Source organism: Lutra lutra, chromosome 6 (assembly GCF_902655055.1).
Source record: "Lutra lutra chromosome 6, mLutLut1.2, whole genome shotgun sequence".
In the NCBI taxonomy this organism is placed as follows: domain Eukaryota; kingdom Metazoa; phylum Chordata; class Mammalia; order Carnivora; family Mustelidae; genus Lutra; species Lutra lutra.
This window is the reverse complement of record NC_062283.1, coordinates 129,233,616-129,257,375: the sequence shown is the minus strand read 5'-3', so window position 1 is coordinate 129,257,375 and position 23,760 is coordinate 129,233,616. Positions and strand designations below refer to the sequence as shown.

The following is a 23,760-nucleotide window of genomic DNA, read 5'->3' as shown; positions in this document are numbered from 1 at the left end:
CAACTCTGGGATCACTACCCGACCCAGTGAGCCACCCAGGCACCCCTAACCAGGGCTTTTTTTTTTTTTTTAAACACTTGCTTTGGGTGATGAGAAAAGGGGCAGGATACTAGGTATACCTGAAAAAACAGAAGGTAGCATTGCTTGAATGATAACCACACTGACTGCTTCACCTCAGCAATAAAGATTAAGGAACGGTTAGTAGGTTGTTACTTCACGTAGTGCTGTGGTTAAGAGCATGGATGCAGAAACCTGACTGCCTGCGATAACACCCTTTGTTAAAGGCCTGATGTGGCCTTTGACCATATACACCACTTGGATGTGCCTCAGTTTTCTCACATGAAACATGGAGAATACTAACACTACCTACTTAATGGAGTTGTTTTGGGGATAAAATGAGCTAATCATGAGCCGTAATTGAAAAGCACTACGGCCGTTGAAAATCCTGGTGGTGAAACGAAGCGTCCTTCCGAAGGAAAAGACAAGAGAGGGTGGGCCAGGGCCTCTCTGCTCCCCTGTGGAGGCATGGCTGCTTCTGCCTTGGGCCGTACACAGGGGGAAACCGAGACTCAGCGGGGAGGCTGGTGATTAGACGAGGATCTAGGGCATTCCTTGGGGAAAAAGAACCCTTTCCGCCGGGCCACGCCACCTTCCGTCCGGTTGGGAACTGAGGGCGAAGAGGGCTCAGTCACACGCCTAGACTTTGCGTCCCACCACTGAGTAGCGAACCGTAGCTTCCCAAGGCCAGTCGCCCTGAGGGCCGCCCTCACACCGGTCCACTACCCCACCCAGGGGCTGGTGGACAGCTGTGAGAGGCTTCCCAGGGGAACCGGCACCAATGCCTGGCGCCTTTCCTTCCGGGCGGGCTGGGAGCCATGAAAAGACTTGGCAGACACCGACCCTCGTCCATTACACAAATATTTCTGTGCGCCACTCTGTGCTGGGCGTTGGGCATGCCCTGATGAATCAGACTGGGCCGAAGCTTCGAACACGAGTGTACCACTCGGCAGCTCCCATGACCTAACCAACTCCCAGGAAACCGAGGTCTTCCCAACCTTGGGTGAGGAGAGGGTGTGGGAGGAGCTTAAAGCTTTCGCCCTACCCCATCGCCTTCCGGGGCTCACCTCCAAAGCCCCGCCCCTTCGGGGGTGTTCACGACTGTGCCATAAAGTAGGGAACAGTCTTTGGTCCTGAACTACCCGCCTCTATCTTTACGACAGACCGTATTCCATCTCGCCAATATGGCATCCCCCATTTAGGAGGCGGCCGTGGTTTCTATCCAGATAGCCGGGGCAGTGCTGAGCTCCGGCAGTTGACTGTGTAACCCGAAGCGCCGAAAGCTGCAGTTAAAGTGCTTTTCTGGTCACGATTCCAGGAACTCACCCTTCTCTGAGGGTCAGGAGTTGCCGCTTTCTTCTAGTTCCTGCAAGTTCATCCTCTGCCCCTGGTTTGTTCCTTGAGCCACCTCCGGACACCCCCAAGTCCCTGACATTTCCAGACTCAAACTATGAGCCTTCGGCAGCTGCTGTTGCGCTTGCCCCGTTTTCTCGGGGTGTCGGGTTCCCCGCGTCGCTGGTGGTGGTCCCCGTCCCTCGATACCATCTCCTCGGTGGGCTCCTGGCGTGGTCAGTCCTCCAGGTCCCCGGGCCACTGGAACCAAGTGGTGTCAGAGGCAGAGAAGATCGTGGGCTATCCCACGTCTTTCATGAGCCTCCGCTGCCTGTTGAGCGACGAGCTCAGCAACATCGCTATGCAGGTGCGGAAGCTGGTGGGGACTCAGCACCCTCTGCTTACCACGGCCAGGTGAGCTACTTACTCCCTATCCTGACACGCTCGCACCCACTCGAGTCCTTTTTCCTGGCCGACACCCCCTGCCTCGCTCAGACTGACTCCCTGCTTATTTCTTTTTACTCCTTTCTTTCCTTAGCTCTTCTGGACATTTGATGTTGTCTCTTCTCCAGTCCACTCACCTTAACTTTCTTCTCCATTTGCTCAGCTGAGCGGATAAGTGGTTTAGTTTTGAGAAAACACCTGTAGTCTTCTCGCGTTTCCGCTTCTTAATTATTGAGGGTAAAGATGCCTCAGTGAATTGTAGAGAAATCGAGTAGGGATGTGGGTTTAAGTCACTTTGTGGAAATGGTCTTTTAAAAATAGGATAGATTGATTTTCGGTTCCGGACTGTTCCAGTGGTCGCCTCCAGAAAAAAATGGAGAGGGGGAGATGTTGCTGAAGGTAGACAGTTCTTTGCAACGAATATCCCAGCCTTAAAGTAAGAATCTATCCAGTCAGTAGTCCCTGTCCTCTTGGGATTTTTATCACTTATTCTGGACTACTACTGTGAAACTTGCTATTAGGATTTTAAGACCACAACTTATGCTTCCAGTAAAAACAAACAAAAAACCTTTTTTATTTGAAAATAATTTCAAGCATACAGAAAAGTTGCAAGAATAAAAATAGTTTAATCAGATTCCCTATTCTAAACATATGTACATACTATTTACATTTATGTGTAAATACACACATTTTTATGAATTATTTTAGAGTAGAGTGCATACATCATGGTCCCTTATGCCTAAATATGTAATTGTGTATTTCCTAAGTGTAGGAATATTCTTAACAGTAATCCATTTAAACACACTTAATATTGATACAGTACTTTATTAATATACCATTGATATTCCAGTTTTGTTAATTGACCCAGAAATGTCCTTTATAGTATTCTTTCTTCTCTAGTTCAGGATCTAGCCTAGGATCACGTGTTACAGATAATAGTCATGGCTCTTTCATCTCCTTCAACTGGGAACATTTCCACAGCTCTTGCTTTTGTGAGTAGAGCTGTAGTTAGTTCTCAGATGGGGCAGTTTTGCCCCCTGAGGAACATTTGGTAGTATATGGAGATGTCATGCCTGGGGCATGCTATTGGCACTTAGTAGGTAGAGACCAGGGGTGCTGTTAAACACCCTGTAAGGCCCAGCACAGACCCTACAATGAAGAATTACGGGCCTCCCAATGTCAATAGTACCAAGGTGGAGAAAACCTAGACAAAAATTACCTGTATTTCCCCCGTTTTCCTTTTTAAAATTAAACTTATTTTGAGGTAATTATAGATTCACATGCTGTTGGAAGAAATAATAGAGATCCAATGTACCCTTTACCCGTTTCTCCCAATGGTAACATCTGGCATAACTGGCAAACAAGTAGATTATTGACATCGATACAGTCAAGATGCAGAACATTTCTGTCACCACAAGGATCCCTTATGTTACTCTTTTCTAGCCACTCCCACTTCTCTTGCTTACCTTCTTGGTATAATTTTTTGAGACAACTGTCGTTTCTTTGTTACTACAGAAGTGACTAAATAACAATAAATTGATTTTACTTGTTGGCATTGTTTCCAGTATCAGGAATATCATCTTATCAGTGGGCTAAACTTGTCCTGTAGTTAGAATGTTAATTCTCTGTAGATTTTAGATGTTATACACTCAAAACACACACACACATTCATATGTACTTATATGTTTTAAGGCTTATTAATGAAACGAATGAGCTTACCATCTAATTTAAAGTCTGTAACTACCAATCCTTTTGAAACTATCTGTACTCCCCAGTCCACGTCCCTGAATCCCAATGTACTGGATTTTGTGTCTGTTTTTCCTTTTTAAAAGTTATATTGGTGTTTCTCTAAATAATATGTTAAATTTTGCTCACTTTTGAAATTTATAAATATGGTAGCTTATTGCTTGTAGTCTGTTAGGCTCACTTTTTTATCCGTAATTGTTCCTAAGATTTTTCCATGTCGTGCTTAATTGTACTTCATTAGTTTTTCACTGGTGTATGAAATCCCGTTGTTTGAATATGCCATAGCCTTCTCTCAATCAGCATTTGAGTGGTTTGCATTTTTGTTTTATGAAAAATGCTGCTGTGAATGTGCTTGCGCATATCTCCAGGTGTACTTGTCTTGAGGGACTAGATGGAGGAGGAGTGTATGCACGTGTTCAGTTTTAGTAAATAATAGCAAATTGCTTTCCAAAATGATTGTACCAGCTGCTACTCTCATAAGCAATGTCTGAGTTCAGATTACTCCATGTTCTCATAGCATTAGAACCTTGAAGTTTCTTAATTTTTGCTAATCAAATAGTGGGTTTCACTGCGTGTGGTGGTAATGGTAGTGTTAGTGGCAGGGCTCGTAATAGTACGTTGCATTGTGCATATTACTGTCTTTGTAATAAAACATTGAAGTTAAAAGGGCAGAGCTGGGAAAGGCCTTATTAATGTGTATATTCTGAGAGTTGTAATTCATCTACTTAGTTGCTAGAGCATTAGAAGGGGTGTTGGAGAAGATGCCTTCTAAAGCCACCAGAGACACACTAGATGAAAGCTTGTAAGACGAATTGGCTCTAAAATTTCCTGGTTGTAGCCTGCCCTGACTGCCTAGTACTATTGCACAGTGAAAGAAGTGGAAAGGAACAAAATAAATAAGTTGCAGTAAAGGTGGTAACATGTATGAATTGTTTTATTTTGTGAGAAAAGGAAGAGCTAACGTGCATGTAGTTTTATTATTCTTTGATAGTGTATCACAATTTAAACAGTCTGAACTCATGGGCAGAACAAAAAAAACCTTTGGGGAGGATGTCCTATATTTGTCTGTTTTAGTAGTGGACCAAGCATTTGATCCAAAGGGTAAGCAGACTGTGATTATTGTAAATTATAGCTAAAAACATGGATTAAGCAACTATATATTTTTGAATGATGTACACCTTATTTTGTTGAAATCTTATCAGCAAAGCATTGATAATTAAGAGGAAGGATGTGAGGGCTATCTGGCTGAAACATCTGTCACCCCATTGATTGCCAGGGTTGATTCGGCTGATCTGGCTGGCTAGGTAGGTGTCCCCTTCCTCCCTCACTGCTCCATGTGGGTCCCTCCTGAAGCTGTGTGCTCTGTTGAAGAAGATGACCTTCCCCGATAGAGGAGAGGACTGTTCTTCCATCAAGGATTTAAGAGTAGCTGCACTCCCGTGCTAGGACCTCCAAAAAAGCTCTCAAGGTCCATTTGTAGGAGAATGTAAGGTAGTGAAGCTTCCAAGACTGCAGACACATCCAAATGAGGTGCTGCATGTGGCAGTCTGCCTTTCTTAAAAAAAAAAAAAAAAAAAAAGAGGAAGATGCTGTCATTATGTTAGCCAAGGATGGAAAGACCCCTTGTAGTTGATTTAGTTAAACATAGGAAACTGGACTTTGTAAATTCTTTTACAGTTTCATATTTTGGGTGTCTTACTATTTACTCAAATCAATATTCTAACCCCTTGGGTCATTTTACCTTTTGTTTAAATCTGCATGGTATGTTAGAGATGAATCATGTCTAATACCCTAAAATTTAGGTGAAGGGTGGGATTTTTGGTAAGGAAATCACTATAATTTACTACTCACTACCTTCTCTTTCTTTACCTATGCCATCTCATCATGAAAGGAAAAAGAGCCTAGAAGTGTACTCTAACACATTCAGAAGTGAGACTAAATTTAAAATCTTGGGGCACCTGGGTGGCATAGTTGGGTAAGCACCAGACTCTTGATTTTGGCTTAGGTCATGATCTCAGGATCATGAGATTGAGCCACGTGAGGGCTCTGTGCTCAGTGGGGAGTCTGCTTCTCCCTCTCACTCTCCCTCTGTGCTTGCTATTTCTGTCTCAAATAAATACACAAAATCTTTAAAAAAAAGAAGAAGAAATTACATGGGTAATATTTTAGGGTAGTTGTAGTATATTACATATCGTTTCCTTTGTGATTCTTTTTTCTCCTTTTTTCCCTAGGCTATCATAGGCAGGACCTGAAAAGCAAGTGCAGTAAAGTAAAATGAACAGCAAGAAAGGAATTAAAAAAGTTAAAACAATATGGGGGGGGAAGGTAGGAGGAATCATTCTACATTATGTCAAGTCATAGATATAATTTCATTGATCAAGACAGTGTGGTATTGGCAGAGGAATAGACAGATTGATGGAACAGAATAGAGAACCCAGAAATATCAACACAAATATGCCCAGTTGATTTTTGACAAAGGTACAAAAGCAATTCAGTGGAGGGAGAATAGTCTTTTTAACAAGGTGCTGGAATGATTGGACATCATTGGCAAAAAAACGAACCCTGACCTACACCTCACACCTTAAGGGGGAAAAAAAAAAAAAAAGGAAAATGGATACCTGTGAGATCAATGTAAAATGAATTTAAATGTGAAATGTAAAACTGTATAACTTCTAGAAGAAAAATAGAAAACATCTCTACGATCTGGGGCTAGGTAAACAGTTACTAGACACAACACCAAAACCCCATTTCATAAGAGAAAAAAAAAGTCAGGAATTTGACTTCATCAAAATTAAAGTCTTTGTAGGGGTGTCTGGGTGGCTCAGTTGGTTAAGCAGCTGCCTTCGGCTCAGGTCACGATCCCAGGGTCCTGGGATTGAACCCCCCCATCGGGCTCCCTGCTCAGCAGAGAGTCTGCTTCTTTCTCTCTCTCTGCCGCCTCTCTGCCTACTTGTGCTCTCTCTCTCTCTGTCAAATAAATAAAACCTTAAAAAAAATTAAAGTCTTTATAAAAGACCCTCTTAATAGAATGAAAATATTAGCCAGAGATGAGGAGAAAATATTTGTAAATCAAATATCTGAAGGACTTGTATCCAGAATATGTAAAAAACTCTCTAAACTCAGTGGTTAAGAAAGTAAACAATACAATTAGAAAATGAGCAGAAAGACCCTGTAAAGATGACAAGTAAGTATATGAGAAGGTGGCAGGTAAACATATGTAACATTAGCCATTAGAAAAATGTAAATTAAAACCATGATAAGATAACTGCTACTTACCTGCTAGATAGGCTAAAATGTAAAGTACTGACGATCTGATGTCCTCGTGAAGATGCAGAGGAATGACACCAGATTTCTTTTAACGTTGCTGATGGGAATGTACAAATGGTACAACCGCACTGAGAAGCAGCTTGGCAGTTTCTTATAAAATTAAACATACACTTCCCATACAAACCAGCGATCGTACTCCAGAGAATTTACTCCAGAGAAGTAAAAACTTAGGTCAAAACCTATACTCAAATGTTTATAGCAACTTTATATGTAATAGGCCCAAGTTGGAATAACCCAGATGTCATTCAATGGTGAATTGTTGAACAAACGATATTGCAGCCATGCAATGAAACCCTGTTCAACAATGAAAATAACTATTTATTCATACAACAATTTGAATGAATCTGGAAAGAATTAGGGTGAATGTGATAAGTCAATCCACACTACTGGTGGGAATATAAAAAGCCACTACAGAATACAGTATGGTGGTTCCTCAGAAAAATTAAAGAAAGAATTAACATGTGATCCAACAATTTCACTTCTGGGTATATAGCCCAAAAAAATTGAAAGCAGGTTCTCAAAGAGATGTCCATTCTCCCATGTTCATGGCAGCATTATTTGCAATAGCTTAGTGGTGGAAGCAGCCCAGATGTCCATCAATAGGTGAATGGATAAACAAAATATTGTGTACATATAATGGAATATTATTCAGCCTTAAAAAGGAAATTCTGGCACATGTTGCAACATGGTGAACCTTGAGGACATTATGTTAATTCAAATGAGCCAGTCACAAGAAGACAGATACTGTATTATTTCATTGATATGAGGAATCTAGAGTAGTCCCATTCACAGAAAGTAAAATGGTGGTTGCCAAGGGCATAGAGTTACAGTTTTGTAAGATGAAAAAGTTCTGGAGATTGGTCGCACAACATTGTGAATATAGTGAACTGTACACTTAAAAAATGGCTAAGATAGGAATTTTTATGTGTGTCTTACCACAAAGAAAAAGTCAATCTCAGAAGTTTATATATTGTTGGAAAGAAAGAATTTCCTCTACCCTTCAAGATCCTTCTAGCTGGACTAAGAATCAAAATGACATGAGACAGATTAACAGGAGAAAATCAAATTTAATAGCATATATGTGGGGAATTTACGTAGACATGAAATTCCAAAGAAATGAAGCAAGGAGATGGTTATATGGGCTAAGAAGAGGAGGAGGGGTCTGGGTATTACAAAGGGGAGAAAGACCATTAGCAGGAAGGTGAAAGGAGATATTTGGAAACAAATGTTGCCCAATTATTCAGATAAGTTTCTCAGGGAAAGAGGAGTCTCTGTTAATAGCTCTCTTCCTGGTATGAGCATGCAGTTGAGGGGGAGGTGAAGAGTTTTTCCTTGATCTGCTGGGTTTCAATTGCTTTTAACTCAAAATAATGTTCATGCCAAAGTAGCCAATCTTGGGACAGCCTGCCCTTGACCCCTGTAATACTTTATGATTCCATTTATACAACATTCTCAAAAATGACAAAACTATGGAGATGGAGGACAGATTAATGCTTGCTAGAGTCAGGGACAGAGTGGGCAGCAGGGAGGATATAAATACAAAGGTATTTTGTGGTGATGGAACATTTCAGTATCTTTTAATTTTTTTAAAATATTTCAGTATCTTGATTTTTTTTTTAAGATTTCATTTATTTGACAGAGATCACAAGTAGGCAGAGAGGCAAGCAGAGAGAGAGAGAGAGGGAGGAGGAAGCAGGCTCTCTGCCTAGCAGAGAGCCCGATGCGGGACTTGATCCCAGGACCCTGAGATCATGACCTGAGCTGAAGGCAGAGGCTTAAATTAACCTAACACTGAGCCACCCAGGCAGCCCCAGTATCTTGATTTTGATAGTTACATGAATCTCTACACGGGATAAAGGTGTTAAAACTATGTACACCGACACATACAAATGAATACAGGTTAAGAAAGAGGCTGAAAATGGAATAAGGCTGTAGTTTTGTGTTTTGTTTTATCTTAAGATTTATTTATTTGACAGAGAGAGAGAGAGAGCAGAGGGATGGGAGCAGAGGGAGAGAATCGAAGCAGACTCCATGCTGAGCGCAGAGCCTAACGTGGGGCTTGATCTCACAATCCATGAGATTACAACCTGAGCCAAAACCAAGAGTCATACGCTCAACTGACTGAACCACTCAGGCTCCTAGGTCTGTAGTTTTTGTTAACACTAATGGACGAATGTTAATTTTTGGTTTTCATATACTGTATTACAGCTGAAGACTGAGGAAAGCCAGATAAAGGATACATAGGACTCTATACTATTTTTGTAACTTTCTGTGAGTCTGTAATTATTTAATTATTTTAAAAAGCTGAAAAGAATCACTTTGAATTGAGAGAGAGAATGAATGAGTGAATTAACCAACAAACAAGCAGTAGGCTTAGGAGACAGGAGACCTGCATGTTCTAGTTTTATTCTGTCCGTAGGTAACGGTATGACCCAAGGTAAGTTATTCCATGTTTTCTGGGCTTTAGTTTCCTAAGCAATGAAGTAAGGAGTTTGAATAAATGATTTCCAAAGGTGTTGCCATTTCTATACTAGTATAGAAATTAGTGTTGTAATTGAATATGGCAGGTAAGGGAGCCATTGTCATTTCTCAAGCAGGGAGTGAGCAGATTGGATGCAATGTGGTAACACAGATCTATGATCCTTTTCCTACTATTTAAAAATCCTAAAGGCTCAGAAAACAGAATGTTTTTTCATGCTCATAAATCTGACCTGAACTGATGAGCGATTATTTATAGTCTTTCTTTATTCCGCTTAATGTGAATATTCATGCATTTTTGCTGCAGAAATATTCATGTGTTTGATTACAGGGTGCTGCCCCCAGATCCTACTGGAGTGCAGGGTAGAATGCACTTTCCTAAAATCAGAAAAATTTTGAATTGGTTTCAGGGACTTTGTATGAGATATTGTGGACCTGTCCAAGCTGGACAGTGGGCTTTGGGATGGACTAGAAGCCCAGGTATGTGATGTAGATTGGTAATGTGGTGGAGGTTGAACGTGGCAACAGTATATCAACCCATTTTTCCTCACAACTTGTACCCTGTGGTTCGTTATTACCTTGCTGATTAAATGTGATTATCCACTTGTGCAAAATATATATTTTTTATTTTTAATCATTTAAATTTCTGTATAAATCATTACAGATCTCCCCTACTATCTGAAAGTAGAGCGTTTCTATGAAACCTTCGATAAGCCAAAATGGCATCAAGCAAAAGAAGCAATTACCGTTAATTTATATGGAAAACTTTTAGAGTATTCCCAGACCCAAAAAATAATCTCCCTTAGGCTTTTTTGGATATCTTAGGACACATCTTGCTAACGAATGCACAAAATAAATCGAGATAAAGCACAGATGCTCACAGATACAGTTCAAAGCTACGGCAGTTTGATGCTAAGATGCTGAGTTAGTTCCCAGGGAAGGAGCTTGGTGGTTCCAGTCTCGCTGCTCCGGGTGTGTGCTGCTTCTGTAATGGCTCACTGCAAAACAAACGTTGAATGCTATTTTTGCTTTTTGCCTTTTTTCATAAAAGTGAAAATCCTCTTTGTATTTCTTTTTTTTTTTAAGATTTTATTTATTTATTTGACAGAGATCACAAGTAGGCTGAGAGGCAGGCAGAGAGAGAGAGGTGGAAGCAGGCTGTCTCTCTCTGAGCAGAGAGCCCGATGCGGGGCTCGATCCCAGGACCCTGGGATCATGACCTGAGCTGAAGGCAGAGGCTTTAACCAACTGAGCCACCCAGGCGCCCCCCTCTTTGTATTTCTTTTGGTCAGTGAACTAATATATGTCTTTTGTAAAGCAAAGTGGCTCTAATGTGAACTTTTTTTTTTTTTTAAAGATTTTATTTATTTGACAGAGAGAGATCACAAGTAGGCAGAGAGGCAGGCAGAGAGAGAGAGAGGAGGAAGCAGGCTTCCCGCTTTAGCAGAGAGCCCGATGTGGGGCTCGATCCCAGGACCCCGGGATCATGACCGGAGCTGAAGGCAGAGGCTTTAACCCACTGAGCCACCCAGGTGCCCTGTGAACTTTTGAAAGGCAGGGTATTCCTGTATTATTTTGTTTGAAGTACTTTTAGTTTTATATACACCTACTGTCAAGAACTGAAATGTTTTAATAATCATATAGAGGACACTTTATTATTTCTAAGGTAATGACTTACTTTTTTCACATAGAATTAAATTTTTGTTGTTTATACATAGTTGATATTGAGTAATATGGCCTTACTTGTTTTCGTTGATTACTGTTGACATATTTGGCTTTTAGGATTAAATTTTTGTTTAAATACTCTTATCTTTTTACTTTTGCTTTGATCTCTATTGCACATTTACATAGGTAGGACTAATTTAGTATCATTTAATGGAGACAAATTATGACATTTCATCTCTCTCTAAGGGGATGTTGATTCCTTGGCAGACACTTTTTGTTCCTAGTTCACTACAGTTACTTGGCTACCTATAAAGCCTTATTAGTCTTTTCTGCATGTTAAAATTCTTCAGAGATCTTTGAATTTATTATTAGAAATTTAATTTTAGTCTCTTCCATGTTTATAAAAGACCTTTTCTAGATTCAGTTCTGTAATTACCGACTGAAAACCTGCGTTACTTATGAAGGACTTTTTCTTTTTTTTTTGGATGACTAGGAGAAAATTAAAAATTTTAATTCATTCCACAAATATTTGAGGTGCTTTTGGCATGGAATGTACAAACAAGAATAAGACACAGTTGCTTCCCTTCAGGAATTCATCAGAGACGGTATAGTGAGCATGAGCTCTACAATCAGACTGTTTAGATTTATGTCCTGTCTCTACAACTACCAAGCTATGTGATCTCAGGCAATTTCCTTAACCTTTTTGTGTTTTAGTTTCCTCTTTTGTAAAATGAGAATAATAATAGTACCTATATCCTAGGGTTTTATGAAGATTAAATGGGTAAATATAGGTAAAGTGCTTAGAAGAGTATCTGGCACATTAAAAAGTATCCAAGTGTTAGCAATTTTCATTATTGAAATTCATTTCAGTGGGGAGATATGCTAATAGTGAGAGTACCTTGGGATATAGGCTATAGTATGTGTGAATGATATGCTGAGGGACAGGGATTAAAAAAAAAAACATCTCTACAGAAAATTGAAGACTTGCAAACATGAGATGACTTAAGAGTTGGGTCATGTTGGATGGAAAGGAAATGACCAAGGCAGGGACATAAAAGAGGAGAAATTGCTTAGTCAGCAGTAGAGAAGTAGTAGTTTGGTGTGGTCTGAACATGGGGTGGGATGAGACATAAAGGATAGGTTGAACATATATGTCAATTCCGCCAAGACAGAGTAATGAATGCTAAACAAATAGAAAACTGGACAAAAAATATGAAAGAGTTGTATTCTTGGATTACGAAGCAGTATAGGGTTGTGATTCTATGAAAGGGAAAACAGATGAGATGAAAACTATCACTCTGGCTTTGTGCTGGGAGGTATTTTCCAAATAGCCACACAGAGAGGGGAACAGGAGCAGAGGATGGTGGTATCGGTGAGTTTGAGACAGATCAGATTTTGGGGAAGCGAAGGCAGCAGGAAATTGTGGGGCAGAATACGGAAGAGGAGGGAGTATACAGAGAACGGCTCCAGAGAGCTGAGGGGCCCACCTGAGTCTATTATTGAAGTATGAGCAGCACATGCATAGGATGAAAATCTGTGAGGCTGGGGAGCTGTAAGCTGGCAGTTCTCAGAGTTCTCACAGAGCTGGGAGGCATCTGAGTTCTAACTGGACATTATGGAAAGACTTCGTTGAACAACCAGGCACTCAATAAAGACCCTAGAAAATTATGCCTCAGTAATAGGGATAAACCAGCTTTAGAGGGCAGACTGGTCAAGAACCTCCCTAATAAAGCTTAACAGCAAGTCTCGAAAAGATCAGGCTGACCCAGAAGTAGTTGAACTGCCAGCCAAAGCACACCGAAATTCTTAAAAGGAAGATTAAAATCCAGTCGCTCAACAGCACAATTTAACAATATCCAACATCCAATTAAAAATTACAGGACATTTCAAGAAGCAAGAAAATATGACATATACCAGGAGAAAAATCAGTCAGTAGAAACAGATCCGTAAGACACTGATGATGGAATCAGCAGACAAGACTTATTATAAATATGCTCAAGTTTTTATTTTTTTAAATTTATTTTAATTTTAAAAACATTTTTTAACTTAAATTCAATTAATTAACATATATTATTGGTTTCAGAGGTACAGGTCTGTGATTCATCAGTCTTATGTAACACCCAGTGCTTGTAACATCACATGCCCTCCTTAATATCCCTCACCCAAGTACCCTATCCCCCTACCACCTCCCCTCCAGCAACCTCAGTTTGTTTCTTATGATTAAGAGTCTCTTATGTTTTGTCTCCCTCTCTGGTTTTGTCTTGTTTTATTTTTTCCTCTCTTCCCCTATGAACTTTTGTTTCTTAAATTCCACAAATCAGTGAGATCATATGATAATTGTCTTTCTCTGATTGATCTGTTTCACTTAGCATAATCCCCTGTAGTTCCACCCACGTCATTGCAAGTGGCAAGTTTTCTTTTTTATGGCTGCGTAATATTCCATTGTATATATAGACCACATCTTCTTTATCCATTCATCTGTCTCTGAACATTTGGGCTCTTTCCATAGTTTGGCTGGCATGGACATTGCTGCTATAAACATTGGGGTGCAGGTGACCCTTTGAAACACTACATTTGTATCTCTGGGGTACATACCCACTAGTATGGTTGCTGGGTGGTAGGGTAGCTGTATTTTCAACTTTTTGAGGAACCTCCATACTGTTTTCCAGAGTGGCATTACCAGCCTGCATTCCCACCAACAGCGTAGGAGGGTTCCTATCTTCAAGTTTTTAAAAGAAAGCATGAATAATGATACATGTGATAGAAAAAATATGTAAAGGGTAATATCTGGGGTGCCTGGTTGGTTCAGTGGGTTTAGCCTCTACCTTCGGCTCAGGTCATGTTCTCAGGGTCCTGGGATAAGGCCTTGCATGGGGCTCTCTGCTCAGCAGGGAGCCTGCCTCCCCCCTGCCCCCCGCCTGCCTTTCTGTCCTCTGTCAAATAAATAAATAAAATCTTTTGAAAAAAGTAGTATCTGTAACTGAAAGTTCAGTATGTAAAAGGAAAACATTTATCTGGATTGGCTCAACGGTAGTTTAGACCCTGAAGAAGAAAAGATGAGTGAATTGAAGACATAGCAATAGGTACCCTTTTTAATCTGATACAGAGGCTCCATGAACAATTACAGCTAATACTCTTAATAGTGAAAGACTGAATGCTTTCTACGACAGGACTCAAGGATACTCTCCTTTCCTCTTCTGTTAAAATTATACCAGAAGTTCTAGCCAGTCAAGAAAAAGAATTTAAAAGCATATTGGGTTAGAAAAGAAAAGCAAGTCCTGGGACGTCTGGGTGGCTCAGTTGGTTAAGCAGCTGCCTTCGGCTCAGGTCATGATCCCAGCGTCCTGGGATCGAGTCCCACATCGGGCTCCTTGCTCGTCAGGGAACCTGCTTCTCCCTCTGCCTCTGCCTGCCATTCTGTCTGCCTGTGCTCGCTCTCTCTCCCTCTCTCTCTCTGACAAATAAATAAATAAAATCTTAAAAAAAAAAAAAAGAAAAAAAGAAAAGCAAGTCTTAATTACTAAATAACGTCACATGCTAGGAAATCCCTAAGAATTTACAAAAAAAGCTACTAGAGCTGATAAGCAAGTATAGCAAGCATAAGTTATATAATGTCAAAATATACAAACCAATTGTGTTTCCTTATATCAGCAATAAACAGTTGGAAAATGGATTTGCAAAATGTTTGCCATAATATAAAAAACATGAAATGCTGAGGGATAAATTTAACAGAATATATATAAAGTCTGTACATTGAGAGCTATAAACACTGGTGGAGAAATTAAAGATGACATAAATACCCCTGTTCATGGATTGGAAGAATTAATATTATTAAAATGTCTGTTCTTCCCCAAATTCATCTATAGATTTAGCATACTCCCAATCAAAATTTCTACAGATGATTTTTTGTGAAAATTGATAAGCTGATCTAAAATTAATCTGTGATTGCAAAGATTCACAATAGCTAAAACAATTTTGAAATATAATCGTGTAATGCTAGCATCACATGATTTCAAAACTTCTAGATAGCTACAGTAAACAAGACTCTGAGGGACTGGTGTACAGACAGGCATATACAACACTATGACTGAATATAGTTCTGAAATGGACCCACAGGTATATATGGTAATCCATTTTGACAAAGGTAGCAAGGCAGTAAGTGAGCAAAGGATAGTATTTTCAACAAATGGTGCTGGGGGAAACCTCATGCCATAAAGAACAGTGACCTTTTAATGGATCCTATACCTAAACATAAAAACTAAAATACAAAAATTCTAAAAGAAAACGCAGGGAAAAAAATTGTGACTTTGAAGTAAGTCGAGAATTTTTAGAAAGCATGAAGTGTAAAAGAAAAGAATTATAAAAGAAAAAAAGAACTAGAGTTCATTGACATTTAAAACTGCACTTTAAAAAATGCTGTTAGGAAAATAAAATGGCAATAGGGCGCCTGGGTGGCTTAGTCGGTTGAGCATATAGCTCTTGGTTTCTGCTCAGGTCGTGATCTCATGGGTTGTGGGGTTGAGCCCCTCCTCGGGCTCTATGCTCAGCGGGGAGTCTGCTTGAAGACTCTCTTTCTCTGCCCCTCTTGCTCTTGACCGTGCGTGCTCTCTCCCTCTCAGATAGGCAGGTAGGTAGATAGAAAAGAGCAAGCCACAGAGTGGGATAAAATATACACATGTCTGACAAAGGGCTGGAACATACAAAGAAGTCTTACAACTAAAGCAGACAACCAACTCAAAAATTGGGAAAGTTTGGACATTTTACAAAAGAGGTTACCTAGCCAATTAGTAAAATTGAAAATGATAACATGCTTAACATCATTAGTCACCTCAAAATGCAAACAAAGTAAAACCAGAAAGAGATGTCACTGCATACAAATAAAAATGGCTAAATTTAGGAAGTCTGACCGCGGTAAATGTTGGTGAGAATGTGGAGCAGCTGAAACTGTCCTGTGCTGCTAATGGGACTATAAAATGGTACAGCCGCTCTGAAGAACTATTTGGTCTTTTTTAAAAAAAAGGTTAAGCATACCTTGTACCTTATAATCCAGCAATCCCACTGCAGGGTATTGAAATGATAGAGAATGGAAACAAATGTGCAGTCTTTTTTTTTAAATTTTATTTATTTTTTGTCAGAGAGAAAAAGCGAGTGAGGACAAGCAGGGGGAGCAGCAGGCAGAGGGAGAAGCAGGCTTCCCACTGAGCTGGGAGCCCGATGTGGGACTCCATCCCAGGACCCTGGGATCATGACCTGAGCCAAAGGCAGCCGCTTAACCAACTGAGCCACCCAGGTGTCCCTGCAGTCAGAGATTTTAACACAATTATTCAGAGCAGTTTTATTTACTGTAGGCATAAACCGGAAACAATCTAAATGTCTATCTCAGGTGAATGGAATATCCTTCAGAAAGAAAAATGAGGGGTGCCTGGGTGGCTCAGTTGTTGAGCATCTGCCTTTGGCTCAGGTCATGATCCCAGGGTCCTGGGATCGAGCCCTGCATTGGGCTCCCTGCTTAGTTAGAGAGGCCTGCTTCTCCCTCTCCCACATCACCTGCCTGTGTTCCTGCTCTTGCTGTCTCTCTGTCACATAAATAAATAAAATTTTTTAAAAAAATTTTTAAAAAGAAAGAAAAATGAGTTGATTAATGATTCACTCAATAACATGGTTGGATCTCAAGAACATTATGCTGAGTGAAAGAAGCCAGATACAAAGGAATGCATGCTGTATGATTTCATTTACATGGAAAATCTAGAATAGGTAAAATTATACTGACAGAAAGCATCCACTTTAGTTGTTTGCTTGGGGCCTTAACGGGAACAAAGGAATTTTTAGGATACTAGAAATGTATCATATCTTTATTGTGGTGGCAGTTACACAGATGTACACATTTGGCAAAACATTTTACTGTACACTTAAAATGTATATGTTTTATTGTTAGTGACTGTTATTGAATGTGTCATTTTTATTGCTAAAGGGTGTTCCTCTGCCTGGATATAAGCAAATTGTTTATCTGTTCACCTTAAATGAACATTTTGATTGCTTGTAACTTTTGGCTATTGTGAATAAAGCTGATATGAATTAAAGTTGTTTTAAAAATAAAAAAGGGGGGGCACCTGGGTGCCTCAGTGGGTTAAAGCCTCTGCCTTCAGCTCAGGTCATGATCCGAGGGTCCTGGGATCGAGTCCCGTATTGGGCTCTCTGCTCAGCAGGGAGCCTGCTTCCCTTCCTCTCTCTCTCTCTGCCTGCCTCTCTGCCTGCTTGTGATCTCTGTCAAATAAATAAATAAAATCTTAAAAATAAATAAATAAATGAAATAAATGAAAAAGGAAAAGTTGTAGCTAGATTTTGAGGAGCTTCTTTATGTAGTGTTAAGATCTAATTTAATTTTGAGATCAGCGGAGACCACTAAGGTTAAGTGGTAGAGAGATTTGAATAGGTATGTCTTTTGAAAGCTGATTTTTGTAGCTATGAATGTTGTGGGTTGCAGAAAAGAAAAACTGGAGGCAGGAAGGCCTGGCTATAATCTAGGTTGGTATAATCTAGTTATTTCTTTTTTTTTTTTTAAATTTTATTTATTTATTTATTTGACAGAGAGAGATATCACAAGTAGGCGGAGAGGCAGGCAGAGAGAGAGAGAGGAAGAAGCAGGCTCCCCGCCGAGCAGAGAGCCCGATGCGGGGCTCGATCCCAGGACCCTGGGATCATGACCGGAGCTGAAGGCAGAGGCTTTAACCCACTGAGCCACCCAGGCGCCCCTAATCTAGTTATTTCTATAGGTTGCTATAATCCAGTCCTTTCTCCCCCTGCACAGCTTTATTGAGGTGAATGGTCAAGTAAAATTATATATATTTATATATATATATATATATATATATATATATATAGTATACAATGCGATTATTTGATATATGTATACCTTGTAGGATGATTACCTCACATAATTACCTTTGTATGTGCACTGATGTGTGTGGTGAGAATGCTGAAGATCTACTCTCATAGTAGATTTCAAGTATACAGTAGGGTGTTACTAGCTATAGTCACCATGCTGTACATTAGATACTCAGTACTTATTTTCTTACAACTGAAAGCTTTTGCCCTTTGACCAGCATCTCCCCAATTTTCCTACCCCTCCCAGTACCTGGTAATCATCATTCTGCTGTCTTTTTATATGGGTTGAGTTTGACCCCCGCATTTTTCCCCCTTTTTTCCAGATTCCAGATATAAGTGAGATCATACAGTATTTGTCTTTCCCTGTCTGGCTTATTTTATTTAGCATAATGTCCTCTGGGTTCATCCGTGTTTTTGCAAATGGCAGGATTTCCTTCTTTCTCATGATGAATATATTCCACTGTTTGTGTGTGTGTGTGTGTGTTTATATATCATATACTCATTAGCATTTATCAGTCAATGAATTGTCGTTCCCCTATCTTGGCTTAAGTTGTTCCCATATACTGGCTGTCATGAATAGGGCTGAACATGGGAATGTAGATATCGCTTCAAGACAGTGTTTTCATTTCCTTCAGATGGATACCTAGAACTGGGATTTTCTGGATCTTGTGATAGTTCTGTTTTTAATTTTTTCAGGACCCTCCATATTGTTTTCCATAATGACTGTACCAGTTTACATTCCCAACAGTAGGGCACAAGAATTTCCTTTTGTCCTTATCCTTGCCAACACTTACTATCTCTTGTCTCTTGGTAAAAGTCATCCTAACGGGTGTGAAGCATTATCTCATTGTGGCTTTGATTTACATCTCCCTAATGATTAGTGTTGAGCACCTTTTCATGTACTTGATCGCCATTTCTGATTTCTTTGGAAAAATGTCTTTTCAGGTCATTTGCCCATATTTTCATTGGTTTAGTATTGTTATTATGATTTTGCTGCCGAGATATATGGTTTGCAAATATTTTCTCCCATTTTATAGTTACCTTTTCATTGTGTTGATTGTTTGCTGTATAGAAGCTTTCAGTTTGATACAGTATTACTTGTTTGTTTTTTGTTTTGTTGCTTTTGTTTTTAGTGCTAAGACCAATGTCAAGGAGCTTTTTCCTTGTTTTCTTTTGGAGTTTTACAGTTTTAGGTTTTACATATAAGTCTTTAACCTGCTTCAAGTTGATTTTTGTGAATGGTGTAAGATAGGGATCCAGTTTCATTCTTCCATTCATTTCTTCTTTCAGCAGCTGGTCAATTGTGTCCCCTAGTGGCCAGGTACTGTGCTTATTACCAGGGGATTCAAAGAACACAAGGCACTGAACCGCAACTCCCCTACCCCTTAAAATTTATATTCAAATAAGGGAAATAGATGCATAAAATAGTAAGTGTAATAAAATGTTACACATGTTGGACTAAAAGTATTTTCAAGTAAAATGAAGACACAAAGAATAGAGGGGTCCACTAGGCAGGGGGCTAATGAATCAGGAATGCTCAGTGAAATGACTTGAGTTAAATATTAAAAATTGAGAAGGTGTTTTTGGTGATAAAGGAATATGAGGGTAGGGTATGAACTCGGGCAGTGGTGGTGGATTTGAATTATCAAAAATGGATTTAAGGTACATTTGCAAAGTGGAGTTGACAGGACTTGGTAATTTTGAAAGTAAGAGAACAGAGTTGAGGCTAAGCTAAGAATAAGCTAAATAATTGAGTATGTTGAGGTACCATTAATTGATAGAAGGCATACAGGAGGAGAAGCATGTTTGGGTACAGAGTATAGGGGGATTTTTTTTTTTTTTTAAGATTTATTGAACTTGAAGTGTTTGTGGCATGTGGAGATGTCCAGAATGCAGTTAGAATGGCTCCAGTGCTCCTAATGGAAGTAGACATGAGCTAGATTTGGAAGGTAAGATTTGAAGCCATAGGGATTTATTATCTTTTAGGAAGGGGGTATAGAATAATGTTAGTGTTGTTTGATTGCAAAGGAAGAAATTGATTTTGGATTACTTAAGCAAATAAAGAAATTTATTGGAAAGCACTAGGTAGATCACAGTTTCAAAGGGGGAGTTAGAAAACCAGGCCTTAGAAAGAATGGAAACTGGGGAAGCTCTAAGGGTTATCAGAAGCATGAATTTTGGGACAATTTCTCTGCAGTACAGCACTGTTTTCAGGTAGTTTTGGCTCTGGCTGCCTTTTGTCCTCATATGGCTTCTCAAAGCTCAAATTCCTGTAAGGGAAGATTAATTTGGCCTTTCTTTCATCTTGTGACTATTGTAGATCAGTTCCTTTACTGGCAAATGGTATACTGTGAGCTGCCCTGCCCTCTCCTTTGGTCAGTTAGGGGGTAACTACTGTATTTCAGACCAACTCAAACCTCACAGAATAAGGGAAAGGAATTTCCTTAAAGGAAGATGAAGTGTAATGAGACAAAGGGAAAATAGATTCTGGGCAGGACACCCCCCCTTTAATCCTGAGATTAGTGGCTGCATGAAGCCATTGGTGCAGCTTGAGGGGTAGGTGGCATGTAGGAGTGTACATGATCTGATAGGCAACATAATTGTGCATTCAGATCCCATTTAGGCCTGTGTCTGTTTTCTTTGATGATGGCCTGCTGGAATTTAGAATTAAATGCATCCAATAACGATGAATGATGAGCTACTGGATTGCATGGTCATATAACATTGTTGTATTTAGTTTTCACCAGTCTACTAGTGAGCCAGGTGATTTTTCTCAAAAGGAAATAGTTACTTCATTTGCTTGCTAAAGGGGCCATGGCCTTGTTCCAAAACTGTGGGGGGGGGCTGTGCAGTATTAATTGGGTCCTTTTGACAGGTTTAACACATTATTATAGGTGGAGGCATCTTTTGACTTGTCTATACAGTCATAATGTTGTAGGGGAGGAGGGCAGTATGTACAGCTGCTATTTAAGCAAGGAGTGTCGCACCCAGAACTTGTTACCCCTTTGTCTGGTATCAACATCTTACCTTTCCTTTAGAAATTTTAGAAATTTCCCCGAAAAATGCAGTGATTTTGATAAAGAAATGGAATTCATTCAGCTTCTCCTTTGTACTTTTTACTGTAATATTCCTTCCTCCTGAGCCAGAGAGCCATTGTGGGATTCTGTCAGTTTGTGGGAATATCTGAAAAGTAGGATGTGTTAGTCTCACAATGACTACTGTGAGAAGAGGCTGAGTTGGAACTCCATCTCTCTGCATGACTCATAAGTCGTCACTCTGACCATGGGCCAGTGGGGTATTCTTAATTCCTAAGAGTTAATGTTAGCTCAGAGCTAGTAGGTAATCATCAAGGGCATTGGGTATTTCCCTTTCACTAGCTCATGATTACCTGGGTAAATGGCTAGAGATCCATTTGAAAAAAAAGGTCTTCCATAAGGGAATTGGCCTCCAATTCATTCAACAACTGTGGGTCTTGGCTTTGGGTCAGAGGTCATGACTCTCTTAAGTGTCTCATACTGGTCTCTGTTCACTAAATGTAGAGTTGATTATTTTTAGCTATTTTAATCCAAACAGATCTTAGTGGGATGGCCTTTCATTTGAATTCTTGGGTCTGATTAATGAAATATAGGTAGGGATTTCTGCCTATCACAGCAAAGCCTGAGATTACCGAATATTACCCTGCTGCCTTGTTGGATCACCATGTCCACTTTGCTTCTGGCAATTAACAGCTACCACCTGGACCCACCCAACCTTCCCTGAGCCCCTCAGCACTTTCTGAGTTTAGGGAGTCCATGTCAGTTGCAGTTCCTCCCACCCAAATCCTTAGCCCTAGCAAGAGCTGTTGGAACGGTTAGTAATGACTGTAGTGTGCCCCCCTCACTAATCCTTTTCTGGTATCAAGAGTGAAGGGAGAATCTTCTGGGCCCAGTTGGGAGACTGAGGAAGAACAGTATGTTATACGAATAAAAGTTGATAGTTTGAGTAGAGAAAAGTGGTTCGTGAATCACATCTTTACACCATGGGCTTCGCTTTTTCCAAAGAACTACCAGGACAGTCAGAACCATTTTCATACTGGGAATTGCAACTTAGTTTAGGTCAAGTACCATCATCTGTCATAGTAAACTAATGACAATTTGACTAGGTTTTGTACTCAATTTGTAATTTTATTTATTTTAGTTCTATAAGAACTATAACCATACAGTGTTTATAATTTCTATATTTGGACATATTTAAATGATATTTTAATACAAATCATTTAAGGCAATAACGGATGACTGAATTTTTATCCTTTAAAAATGAAACATATACCACTCAAGGATGAGGAATACTCATGAGTCTGTGTGATTTGGGGCCCAGTTAATAAGGATAAATTGATCATAGGTTTTGAAGTGCTATAATACTTAACTCTTTGTGCTTAGATTTTAATGAATTAAGATTCAGATACCCATATCTCTCTCTTTTCATATTGCTCATCACTACTGTATTGCCAGCTGCTTTTCATCAATACTGTTATATTCTATAATTATCCCTTCTTTATCCTTTTACACAGAATTTTCCTGTGTGTGTGCATGCGTGTGTGTGTGTGTGTGTGTGTGTGTGTGTGTAACACCTTAGAGGCCCTTTAGTTACCAAAAAATACTCATCTGTGCTTGTGGTTTGAAGAGTTTAATGAATGTTTTTCTAAAAATAGCTGCCTTGGAGTAGGTTTTAAAATGAGCACTAGATGTTAACCATTCAGATAGTTGTGTCTGATTTAATACTTATTTGAAGTTCTAGATACAAATCTTTAGTTTATGGAGTGCAGCTGCGCTTGCTTTTCTTCCTATGACTCACCAAAGCTTACTCAAAACCTTTCATTTTTTTCTATTTCTGTATACTGAAACTTCATTTTAACAAATATTTTAAAATAGTTTTTAAAATTACCATTCTTTTGGAATCTCCTTAGAAGTTTATTTCATTTGCTCCAAAGAATTTTTTTTTTTTTTTTAAGCAAACTGAGTTAGTTTTATTTCCAGAGTTGTGAGGTTAGAGGTAGGTCTAATAAGTATTATACCATACTCTAAAAACTTAACAGTAGTATTTTGGAAGTTTTCAAACATTGATAATTTGCATGAACATATTCTGTATAACATAGGGGCTCTGGTACAGGTACTTTCTATATCTTAAATTGTTAAAGTATCAACAAGTAAATGAAATTTAATTTATACTCGAAATTGAAAGGGCTTCACAAATCTTCACCATTTCTAACTTGATGTTCTTTTTTGTTGCTGTATATTTAAAAGGAATGTCATGTATTTTCACGGGACTAATTTATAGTATATACAAAACTTTTATTGAAAGCATTTTTAGGGGCGCCTGGGTGGCTCAGTGGGTTAAAGCCTCTGCTTTCGGCTCAGGTCATGATCCCAGGGTCGTGGGATCGAGCCCCGCATCAGGCTCTCTGCTCAGTGGGGAGCCTGCTTCCCTCTCCTCTCTGTCTACTTGTAAGCATCTCTCTGTCAAATAAATAAATAAAATCTTTAAAAAAAAAAAAAGGCATTTTTATGTAGAGCACCTGGGTGGCTCAGTGGGTTAAGCCTCTGCCTTCAGCTCAGGTCATGATCTCAAGGTCCTGGGATCTAGTCCCGCATCGGACTCCCTGCTCAGTGAAGAGCCTGCTTCCCTCTCTCTCTCTCTCTGCCTTCCTCTCTGCCTACTTGTGATCTCTCTCTCTGTCAAATAAATAAATAAAATCTTTTAAAAAAAAAAAGCATTTTTATGTAGTACTACTATTTTTAAGTATTATGTATTTTTCTCAAATACATTTTGTTCTGTAGTACCCATGAT

The 23,760-nt window shown here is 39.5% G+C and overlaps 1 protein-coding gene across 2 annotated transcripts in view; it reads left to right on the top strand.

Annotated features, from left to right (window-relative positions):
• Positions 1–1,238: 1,238 nt before the first annotated feature.
• PDSS2 (decaprenyl diphosphate synthase subunit 2) overlaps positions 1,239–23,760 on the top strand; it is a 256,809-nt gene continuing 234,287 nt past the window's right edge. For both annotated transcript variants that reach the window (XM_047733752.1, XM_047733753.1), the window contains exon 1: positions 1,239–1,803. In XM_047733752.1, coding sequence (XP_047589708.1) covers positions 1,508–1,803 — 296 coding nt within the window. In that variant the 5' untranslated portion in view covers positions 1,239–1,507. The remainder of the gene's footprint in view (positions 1,804–23,760) is intronic.